At 30.5% G+C, this 11882-nt stretch overlaps 2 protein-coding genes across 3 annotated transcripts; one reads left to right on the top strand and one right to left on the bottom strand.

Annotated features, from left to right (window-relative positions):
- Positions 1–322: 322 nt before the first annotated feature.
- LOC149891274 (uncharacterized) lies at positions 323–3636 on the top strand. The gene is made up of 2 exons (XM_090082063.1): positions 323–2377; positions 2730–3636. The coding sequence occupies exon 2, from the start codon at positions 3166–3168 to the stop codon at positions 3634–3636; it is 471 nt and encodes a 156-aa protein (XP_089938189.1). The 5' UTR covers positions 323–2377; positions 2730–3165.
- A 765-nt stretch (positions 3637–4401) lies between these two features.
- Positions 4402–10999, bottom strand: LOC145180555 (uncharacterized). 2 transcript variants are annotated; one of them, XM_090083162.1, is made up of 3 exons: positions 10861–10999; positions 9413–9568; positions 4402–7499 (listed from the first exon to the last, which is right to left on the bottom strand). In XM_090083162.1, exon 3 carries the CDS (start codon positions 7470–7472, stop codon positions 4665–4667), a length of 2808 nt encoding a protein of 935 aa, XP_089939288.1. In that variant the 5' UTR covers positions 7473–7499; positions 9413–9568; positions 10861–10999; the 3' UTR covers positions 4402–4664. The 2 variants fall into 2 exon arrangements, with proteins under 2 accessions (XP_089939288.1, XP_089939289.1); XM_090083163.1 differs by lacking the exon at positions 9413–9568.
- Positions 11000–11882: the final 883 nt, after the last annotated feature.

Here is an 11882-nt window from a genome sequence, read left to right as displayed (position 1 = left end):
AATTTTAAAAATTAGGGACTTCAGTGTTCGGGAGTTTTTTTTTCTTTTACCAACAAACTTAAAGAGAATATTCAAAAATTGTTTTCAAATTATAGTTAAATTAATTTAAAATAGAACGAAAATCCTACACTTAAGGAGACATTTTTTTCGTTTAAGTTAAAAATGAATGAATTTATTTCTTTAAATTACTTATGATTCTGGAAGAAAAGATATTTTAAGCTTCGTGATTTTCAAGATTTTTTTGTTCATATTTTGTTTACGGTAATTCCACGTCAACGTAACTAGGATATGTCACCATCTATTTTAGAAATCCTTGAATTTTAGAATTCTAAGAGAACCTTTACCAACTAAAAAAATTGCAAACTTTCAACAACCAATTCCAAGTGGTTCACCAACCAATTCCAATTGTTAAGTTTACCACATTGCAGTCTCTATCACATTTTTCAGTTAAAAAAAAATTGAAACTTTAAAAAAATTAAAGTTGGTATCTAAATGAATTTGACGTCGAGTAATCTATTAAAATTTCTTAACTGAATGGGAAGATATGGAAAGTATAGCAATTTTTTTTTAATGTTTAAAGTTAAATTAGACCCAGGCCCTTTGTTACAAAAGTCAATGATTGACTTGAAAAGCAGACAAAAATACTTTGCCATTATCATTACACATGTATTTATCTGTTAAAAAAAAGATATTAAACTGTATACTGAAGGGTAAAAAAAACTCTCGCTCTTAAGGTTAAAAATGCTCAAACAAAGATTTTCCATTTGTTACTCTTAATTAAATTAGATGTTCTTTACAGAACTATTTTTAAAAATTAAGGTTTTTTTACGATTAAAGATTTTCCATTTGTTACACTTAAAATTAGATGTTCTTTAAAGAATTATTTTTTACAATGAAGGGTTTTTTACTCTTAAAATTGTTTCGTTTAATATTTGAAATTAATCAATCAATTGTTAGTAGTTTCTTTGCTATTCAATTAAGTTATTTCTTAAGTTTTTTCTTTGAGGTTCACTTAAAGTGAGAATATTCCTTAAAGAAACATTTTTTGTTAAAGTTTCATTTGCTGCAATTGGGGCTTCAACAGAAAATAATACTTCATTAACAGGGATCCTGCAGTCATGTGTAGTTGGAAAATGAACCTGCCTAAATGGTCTTTGTGGATGCATAAAATTGACTTTTACATTTTTTTCAGCAAAGTTAGTCTCTTTCGTTAAATAAAATCTCATTTATCCATTTCAGTACTTAAAATATCATTTCATTATTTAAAATCTTAAAGTAAAGCTCATTTCACCATTCCAATAAAATGAATCAAAGTGACATAAAATGAGTTCATTGAGTTTCAATGTATTTAGCCTTTACTTTGAATTGTTTTTTTTTTCACAATTTTAAATGTAAATCATCCTAATATGCTTAAACTTCGTTTGTTCGTTTAAAGCCAATAGTATCATTAGATATTTGATTAAACTGATGAAAACTTCTTTTACATGTCTTACTTTTTAGAAAGTGAACCTTAAAATTTAAACAATTGTCATTCAACTTCATTTTTTCAACCTTGTTAAAAATAATGCTATTAATATTACATACATAAAAGTCAAACATACTATTGCTGCTTAATATCTTAGTATTTAATGGTCTTTGCAAACATTTGCTGCGAACTTCTTTGCAACCTTTCCTAATCTATTTTATACAGATCTTTCATGATTTACGACAAAAAATATCTGCTCTACATCAATATTGAAATCAATTTTATGATATTGAACCGAATTTTTTATCATTCTGATTTTAGTACGTGATCCATTTTTCATCACCAGTTATGACACGTTTCAGAAATGGTTCGTATTCATCGCGTTTTAGCATCGTATCGCTTATATTGATTCGTTCTATGATACTTTTTACGCTCAACTCATGAGATAGCTACTTTTTGTAGCCAGATCTCTGTAAATGGTTCAAAACACTTTTGCGGTCAATGCCTTGTTCCTTACACCAATATCGACACTGCTGATATTCTTATCTTTTGATATAAATGAAAATGAAGACTTACTACAGCCAGCGTTTATAACTGGATTGGCAGATAAAACTTCCAAGCAGTTACGAGCGCAAATAAAAGTATTTGGGATCAATTTAAAAAACGCAAGAGTGCTTTTGTTGTTGCGTGTTAAACCACGTAATATCGACACTGCTGATATTCTGTTGATTTGGATTTAAGAGAAGAACTCAATCCCAAATCTAAAATATCAAATGAAAAACCTATTTAACAGTTTGCAATGGAATATCTTGAAATGAATTTTTATGATCCAACCCAAGTAATTTGTTTCCATCCTTTTTAGACAAGAAATCAAATTCAAAGATATGCACAAAATAACAGGCAGGACACCAAGTAAGTTATTTATCTTTTGCATAACAACAATTAAATTTAATTTGATGCCTCCTCTTCGTTTAATCTTTCTTGATGCTGCATGTTTAACATAACATTCTTTTCTTGTATCTTGATATTACAAAAATTTTGCGCAATTTTATTCATGGCTTTTCTCCATTTTCAAACCCAAGTTCTAGTAGCTCAGTGTTTTATTTTATAGCGGTTATTTTAATGCGGTTATTTTATTGCAGTTATTCTATTGCGGTTATTTTAATGCGGTTGTTTTAATGCGGTAATTTTATAGCGGCTATTTTAATGCGGTTATTATACTTAATATTAAAATTAAAGTTTATTTTTGTACTTATGTCACAAGTATTTTCAGAGCTTATCAAACGAAGATTTTTATTGTTACGAGATTTAATAATGGAATACAAATTGAACATCGTGTTAAAGTGGGTTCCGTCCACCAAAAACAAAGCTGATGCCTTGACAAAAGTTCCAAAGATCTGGTTAAATTAAATTTAATCAAGTAAAGATGTCAAAGAGCTATTGGATTAAATGAGCATTGAAATTCGTAAATGTCATTCGATGCATCAGTTTGGCATTAATCGGACGATGTTTACAGTGCAACGAATATTTTGAAGGTAATGAGAAAGGACGTCGAAGAATGTGTGCGCTCTTGTTATCAATGTCATTCAATTGATCCAGCACCAATGAAATGGGAAGAAGGAGTACTTGATGTTCCTGATACATGGTATCGTATTGTCTGTGATGTGACTCACTCTTAAGAGTCACCATTCCTAACAAATATGGTGTCTACCAATTCAATAGTAGAAGAACCCAGAAACTCAGGAAATATCAACACATATTATAACAATTTACAGGATTGGAGAAAAAGCTTACGTTCTTCCTTTGATTCAAAGTGCACCTCAATTTGGAAATGTGGCAAAGTAACCAACACAATCATGAAAGCAACTACTGAAATTGATGGTGTACCAAGACATGTACGAGACGTGAGGAAAGTTCCTGCATCAGATTCAAGTAAAAAGAAGAAAGTTTCAAGAAAAATCATTAACAGCGAAGATAGAGACAATGATGGCGAAATGAAAGATATAGGTATCTTTACTGTCAGGGATGAAGAGATAGAAGAGGCAGATGTTGATGATGATGAAGAAGATACGCCCAAGAGAATTCTGAAAATGTATATAGTTTGTACAACTACGTATAAGCGGTGGAAAAGAAAAAAAAAACAAAAAAAAAACAGTCATATAACCTTATAGGAAATATAGTCGTCTTGATTTCAACCAAAGCAACTTTCTAACCACTGTACAAAATTTAATGTTTAGACACGCAAAATAACGCTCGAACTGTCAACTTTCAAAGAAGCGCTTATTAGTATCGCTGCGATTTGTATTTAGTGAGTTAATTGCAAATGTCTCCGTCTATCAAGAAAAATGCCGCGAACATTTTCCCAAAAACAATTGTTCTTTTTTCCACTAATGAAGGTTGAAAACATCTCTTGGAACAATAATTGTCTACATTCCTTAAATAATTGTCAATGTGTGTTTGTTTTCGAATTGCATACGATTGGTAGTTATGTGAAGTTCACAACAACAGTAGCTTTGAGAAAAGGATAACTTTGAGACAATTTAAACTTTAGCGTTCTGCGAATACAAGCAGAGAAAAAAATGTCACCAATGGCAACAAAATGTGCGAACATAAACTATAACTGAAAAAATGTCTGTATTATGTTACTAACTGCTTACATAATAATAATCTCTACAAATACATGAGCCTAAAACTTACTTTACCTCTTTTTTATAAAACAAATATTATTTTTAATAAACAAATTTTTGTAACAATTTTTGGAAGCTCTAGGAAAATTTACAATTATTTTTTACAATTTCCAAAGCTCATTTAAAAAAAGCCAAAGAGAGCATTACGGGGTTGCGTCAAAAATGACATGAACAGTTTTTTATCTATTTTAAAGTCTTAACATAAGGGACTTTAAAAAATATCTAAAAGACTTTAGAAAAACTACTTAATGCAGTATCATTCTGTTGGTAGAGTTTAGAGGGTAAATATTATATCAGAGGATTGAACTCAGAAGATAAAAATTACGTGGGAATATAGATAGCAGCCATTATATAATGTTTTTCCTTACAACTCTGACAATCTTGTATTCATTTAAATAGTCCAGTTTATAAGAAAACAGAGTTTTACGAATAGTAGAACTCGTCCTAGTCAACTCATTTGTTGTTTGCTAATGCAAATAGCTAACTAAGAGTTCAAATTGATTGGATGAGTTTTAAAATAAACATGGCTTAAAATTCTCATTTTCTTCCAAACTATTACAAACTTTGACGAACAAAGATCTACGCTTTGACGTACCCAGTGACGGATACTCTTCACACTTAGAAATTACTTCCCAAAGAACTTGATAATATAAATTAAGCAACTTGTCCAAACTTTTCGATGTCGGTCTCTTATCTGGATCATCATCTAAACACTCCTGAATAAGCTTGTTGAAAACAATTGGCTTTTCTTCAATCGTGATTGTATAATTCTCGAACGAATGTTCGTGTCCAGTGAACAAATGATACAAAGTCAAACCAAACGTATAAATATCAAGTTTTTCGTTGTAGTTACGCGTAAGAAACTCTTTTGGCATGTATCGACTGCATCCTAATAGAGTATTCGGCTCTAACTTGTCTTGCAACTTAGCAATACCCATGTCACCAATTTTTGCCACATAGTGCTGGTTAACAAATATGTTATCAGGTCGAATGTCTCGGTGAATGAACTTCTTCTCGTGGATGCGTCGCATTCCTGAAGCTATATTGCACGCCATCAGTAATCGGCATCTTAATGACAACTCCGGTTCTTTTTCTAAGAGGTTTGTTAAGCTTCCATTTTCCATATACTCTGTCAACAAATAAAGTTTGATTTCATTTCCTGATGCAGCTACGCTGCTACCGTATGTTTTGATGATGTAGTTACAATTAAACTCGTTGTACGCTTCAAGCTCTCGAATGAAACTTTTAAATCCGGTCAGTAAATTTAAATTCAAAAGACCTTGTCGTAATTTGTGTTTAAAAACTTTGCACGCAACAATTTTATCTTTGGAAATTAGTCTCGCTTTATGAGCTGTGCCAAAAGCGCCACTACCCAACTCTTGCAAAAACTCTAAGTCAGTTACATCAAAGTTTCTTAAACTAAAGCAAAGAAGAATGAAATGATCTTTCCAGTGTTCATTCTTCACAACTTTTTCTTCAAAACATTTTGTGCACAAGTTAAAGTTTGGGCATTCGTCACATTTAAATCGCATCCCAATTATCGGTTCAACATCGCAGCCGTTGCATTTTGCTGTTTCGTGTTTTATATCTCGGAACTTTTCTTTAAACTTTTCGTAAGTGACGTTTTCCTCGGCAACAAGTTCACCAAATATTTCCTTAGGTGCGCTGTATCTCACCATAGGATGATCTTTAGCATGCTGTTTACTTGTTTTTCTTATTTCAAAACAATTCCCACAAAGATTATAACTTTTACAAATCAAACACTTGTAACGATCAACAATGAAGTTACAGTTTTCACATGAATCACATGTGACACCTTCATGAGATGGATGATTGTAGCTAAAATATCCGTCTTTGTTCATCAAGATAAACAACTTATGCGTTAATGTCTTCAATAGCTCTACCAAAGTAAGATCAATTGAAGTTTTTAAACTTGAAACATCAGCTAAAGTTATAGGATTATCTTCAATTCCAGATGCTATCATTTCTAGATCGGGTGCTACTACCTTGTTTGGTGATTCTTCTCTTCTATTTTGAGATAAATTTGAAGTTAAAGATGAAGATGGGAGCGACGACGTTTTTGAAGCAGACATTTTTATTGGTTTTGGAGCCAAAGGAGGCGCAGACAGATTTGAAATATTATTTGGTTGATTTGGAGGTTTAAGATTGGCAGGTTTCAACATTTTGTTGTTTTTTGTCTGTTCGGTACCCTTCTTCTTTTCAAGCTGATCTTCGAATATATTAACAAGTTGCGAAACTTGTTTGTCATTAGTTTGTTCTTTATACTTTGTCTCTTCTTGTTCCTCTGACAATAAACTTGTAAGTGGCTTCGAAGTAGATACTTTTGCTGATACTAGATCAAAAAGATGGGCAGACGGTTGTGAAACATGCTTTGGTTGATTTAGCGGTTTAAGATCAGTAGGTTTCAAAATTTGTTTGTTTTTCATCTGTTCATTACCTTTTCTTTTTTCAAGCTGACCTTCGAATTCATTAACAAGTTGCGAAACTTGTTTGTCATTTATCTGTTCTTTATTCTTTGTCTCTTCTTGTTCGTCTGACAATAAACTTGTAAGTGAGTTCGAAACAGATACTAGATCAAAAGTATGGGCAGACGTTCGTGAAACATACTTTGGTTGATTTGGGGGTTTAAGACCGGCAGGTTTCGACATTTGTTTGTTTTTCGTCTGCTCTTCACATTTCCTTTTTTCAAGTTGATCTTCGAATATATTAATAAGTTGCGAAACTTGTTTGTCACTCATCTGTTCTTTATACTTTGCCTCTTCTTGTTCCTCTGACAATAGACTTGTAAGTGAATTCGAAACAGACATTTTTGTTGATACTGGAACCAAATAAGGAGAAGAATGTTGTGAAACATTTTCTGGTTGATCTGGGGGTTTAAGATCGGTAGATTTCAATATTTGTTTGCCTTTCATCTGCTTGATCTCATTCTTCTTTTCAAGCTGATCTTCGAATATATTAACAAGTTGTGAATCTTGCTTGTCTTTCATCTGTTCTTTATACTTTGACTCTTCTTGTTCCATTAAAGTTAAATTAGTAAGTGACTTCGAAATCAATGAATTTTTTGAAATTGATGGAGGGGGAATAAAATCTGGTTTATTTTGGCATTTAAAATCTTTACTTTCTTTTATTAGTACGACATTTTTTTTCCCTGCAGAATTTTCAGAATTTAAATTAAAAACTGACTGTGACCTACGTAACAATCCATCTTTAGGAAATGGTTGGTCGGGTATTGAACAGTAAAGTGGCTCATCTATTGGTATTGGTCTTTCAATGGTATCATAGCTTGCCTTATTGCCCATTTGAATTTCGCTATAACCAAATTTCACCTAAAACATAAATTACGGTTTGTTTAATGACAAATAAAACAAATCATTAAATAGTTTGGAGTTTAAATGTCTACGCGGTTTACATAGTTTACGAGGAAATGCATGGTATTTTAAAAGTAGCAATGTATTTTGATGAAAGAAATTGTACTTTAACAAAAGCGATTGCATTTATCTTTTTTTTTAATTGCTTATCTAATATTTTCTTGAAAATGATTTCATAAATTTAAAGCCAAAAAAATGTGAAAATGGACATGTGTCTTGGTTAACATCAATAATTTTTCCAAACACTTCTTCCTCTTATTACTCCTCCCCCCCTCCCTTTCACTTTAACCACGTACTCTTAACTAACAAATCCAGAATTATTTAGCAAGATTTGTTAAATGAATCATCCAACGATGATTTATTTAACAAATCTTGTTAAATGAATAATCGTTTTTGTGGAAAATTTAATTCTCTTTAATTCATTATGTTTGTTAAGCTTTATCAAACTTATTCAAACAAGTGCTTCAAACAAGTTGTCATGAAGAAAGAAAACTTATGCACTTTATTCAGAAAGATTGAGATTCATTTACAATCTAGAAAGTTGTTACAACGCACAGTAGTCTACAGCCAAAAATATGAAAATCAAATTTGCTAGATCTTTAATATTGTCCTAAAACTAACATAAATATCATAATATGAATTTAATTTTGTAAGATGTCAATATATTTTCAAAGGTACTTTTGCAGTGGTAGAAAATAGAAAAAATTTTATTTGGGGGACGGGAGTTGGATGGGGTGCGAACTTTTAGGTAAAAAATTTAAACATTTAAAAATAGTTAGATCAAGATTAAGGTAAAAGATCTCAAATTTATTTGAATTAAACAAGATATATTAATAAAACAATTTAAAGAAAAAATGATCCACTTTATTTGCATTTTTATCTTGTACAATCTTTCCAAACCAGGTTCATTGACGTGACTTAGTGATTATTAGTATGTTAAATTCAGATTTAAACAATCCGTTGTTTAAAAACACTTTTGCAACGTGTTATTCGACAATAAATTATTTATTTGATAAAACATGACAAGGTAAATAGATGACTCCTGGAATACACTACAAGTCTAATCTGAACTCTTTAGAGAGTTTATCAGGAGAAACATTCTGCTCCTAACTCAACACTAGCTGTAGTCAGTTGTTGGGTTTAATGGATTCACAGAGTGGTGTATGTATATGTAGAAAACTGAGGATGAAAAAGAGAAGTTATTGGATGAAGAGTACTTTTCTTTTCATGAAAACTACGTATTCAGCTGATATTAGATGAAACAGGGAAGTGGTGTAGAAAAACCCTAAAACCTTCTGCACCCAGTTTTGTCATCCAGTTTCTACGAAATGTTAAAAACACATATGAAGTAGTTCAGGCTGAACACAACCTTTTTATAAAGAGTGTTCGATCAACTATCACAGACAGAGTTGCCTTAATTTAAAATTTTTAATCCACTATGCGTGATGAAAAAATGAATACGCTTTATCAACATATAGCTATTGACACCAAGTTTGTGGAATTTGCGGACTGATTTCCAAAAATATGAATGAGGTGGACTAAAGAAAATGGAAATCCAGGCAAAAACAAAGGAATTTTTGAGTTAAGTTGCTGATATATATGGGGTACATAGAGATTTAATGCAAAGATTTTGCATCATTCTCTGGGTGCTGTCTACATTCTCTGTATATAGTACTATACAAAATTATTTTGTTCTTCTGTATGAATGGCATCCTGTGTCTTCTGGATGACGTAATTTTTTGTATGCATTAAATTGTGATGAACAAACTTGTTTCTATTGGACTACTGTTTGAGGAAGCCCAAGAGAATAGGACAAATAAATTATGATTTTTCGTCAGCATTTCAAAAATAAATTTTCAAAAAAAACTTACTAATTAAAAAAATTTTCAACCAGCAGTTTACATTAATGTAACCAATCAAAGCGTAAGAATGCATATCAAACGTTTACAGCTAAGACTAGATTCGACTTTACAAGAAAAAGAAGATTCCACTGTTACCACTCTGATTGAAAAAAGTTCTAGTTTTTTCTAAAAGAAATGTTACATTAGTTAACAAACAGCAAAGTTGATTATTGCTTTCATATTCTCCTAAATGTTGATAAAAATGAACTGAAGAGTTTTTTGAACTTGTACTGTTAAGGCCTGGAACTATTCCTAGAGTTATTCTGCTTCTTAAAAAGATATTACAAACAATGATAACAACTTCCATAGATATGCGTTTTCTAATAATCAGCAAAATATGGGATTTAAAAACCCTTAAGTAAATTATTTTCAATAGCTTTATAAATGTCGTGTATATAAATGTCGTGTATATATAAATGTCCACATTATAAATGTCCACATTATAAATGTTAAGTGAATTGTTTTATAAATTTTTATTTTTATGAAGAGTGTTTTAGAAAAAAACAAAATTTAATGACTTAAGGTTGTTTTACTTATCAAGTTGACTTAAATTTTCATCAAATTTCCATCGTCTTATATACTTTGCTCCATCTGTTATCATCTTCGTTGGAATATATGGCAACCGATTGAATTTCTGTAATTAACCTGTAATTATTTTAGGATCTTTAATCAAAGGTAAGAAATATCATTCGAAATGAGCATTTAACCGATACTTAGGTTATTTAAAAATTATGGCAATAGTTTGAATCACCCTTCATGGTTGGTAAAGAAAATGAAACTTAACTGATTTAATTTAGATAACCATTTTATAATAGTGCTATAGTAGATATTTCATTATTTATATTTTGATATCAATATAATTATTATCAATATCATATCAATATAATATAAATGACGAAATATCTACTATAGCACTATTATGAACTGATATTTCATTCAGTTTATAATTATTGCATGTTTATCCCCAATAAAATAAACAAACAGCTCACTGAGTCTCAAAAAAAAAAATAATTAAAGTTTAGTTTTTTTTTATCAAAGGAGAAACTTGAAAAATGTATTTGTCTATAAAATTTGAGCAATACCAGTTTTTTTGTCATGGAGGCTGTAGTAATACTCTTTATTAAACTTGACTTAACTTAAATAAATTTTTGACAGTAACCTCGCATTTTTCACAAAACACGGTTCATTTCTTTTTTTGTTTCGAGTGATCAATCTAAGTGTTAACAAAAAATTTTATAAAAGTAAAAAGTTGTACATTTTTATTTCGTGTATTTCAGGTTTATCGTGTATTTCAGGTTTTTCGTGTATTTCAGATTTTAAAAGTTTTCATGATTTATGGTTTAGGGTTGAATAATTCTTTTTTGAATGTTTTGAGTTAACTACTCTTTAATTTACATTTAGTAATAAAAATATTTTACCTTTTCAAAAACTGAAACTTTAGTCAACGATGATGATGAACTGAGATATTCAATACTCGCAATTTACGCCGTACATCTGTTAAAGGCAAAGTTTGTTTTTTTGTCTCAACAATAATATCACCCATCAATAAATTCAACTAATCTTGTAAATAAAAGAGTGAGTTCTTTAAGAAACCTTTTTTTTTTTTTTTAAATTCATTATAAAAAGAAAGATTAGTGTTGTAATTATATTTAACACGAATGTTACAGCCGAAAATGAAAGCAAAAGTACAGCATCGATAAACTGGTTTCAGAAATATTCTTTGTTGGTGAGCATTTTTATGATGAAAATATTCTTCTAGCATGCTAAGTTTATGTAAAAAAAAAAAATATTTCCAGAATTAAAGCAAATGAGTTTAAACAAGAAGTATCTTCAACGACCCTCTGAAAAAGTCTCTTATGAATTCCCATATACCAGTTGCAACCTTTCGGTATAACAAAATAATTGACAAAATTTTAAGATTGTTTTTTCAAATTATTGACCCTGTTTATTTTTGCGATGCACACGTTTTAATGCAATACGCCTATTCGTTCAACGTTTCACTATGACGTAGTAGGAAGGCATAAAAAGACACATCTCCGATGAAAATATGACGATAATCATTTTTCCAAATAATAGGGACAGCTCACCAGATCGTTGCAAGATGTATTTATGGAGTTTCTAAAAACTTTTGCAAACTTTAAAGTTCACAAAGCCGCAAACTATTTTCAACAACGATTTCAAAATTTGAAAATGAATCTATTTGATAACGAAGTACTTATGCAGTTTGTGTTGAATGAAAAATACAGTTTGGCTCAAAAACCCCCAATTAAAGTGCATACTACAGGGCAATCACAAACGGTAGTTTTATTTTTACAACCTAAAAAACTAGTGTAGTTGACCTTTCTTGAAAAAAGGTTAAAGGTATTTGTTAACCCAATAATGCTATAATCATGGCTAGCAAATCACGGCTTCGGTAAATGATTTCCATTTTTGAAACTTC

The sequence above is a fragment of the Hydra viridissima genome, unplaced genomic scaffold (genome assembly GCF_058129835.1).
Source record: "Hydra viridissima isolate aposymbiotic clone 2 unplaced genomic scaffold, HvirCarnegie_v1 scaffold_3, whole genome shotgun sequence".
In the NCBI taxonomy this organism is placed as follows: Eukaryota; Metazoa; Cnidaria; class Hydrozoa; order Anthoathecata; family Hydridae; genus Hydra; species Hydra viridissima.
This window is presented reverse-complemented; position numbering and strand designations above follow the sequence as displayed.

What these genes read in the sequence shown, in the direction of transcription:
- LOC145180555 (XM_090083162.1), bottom strand. Translation starts at nt 7,472, where the DNA reads ATGGGCAATAAGGCAAGCTATGATACCATTGAAAGACCAATACCAATA.
- LOC149891274 (XM_090082063.1), top strand. Translation starts at nt 3,166, where the DNA reads ATGGTGTCTACCAATTCAATAGTAGAAGAACCCAGAAACTCAGGAAAT.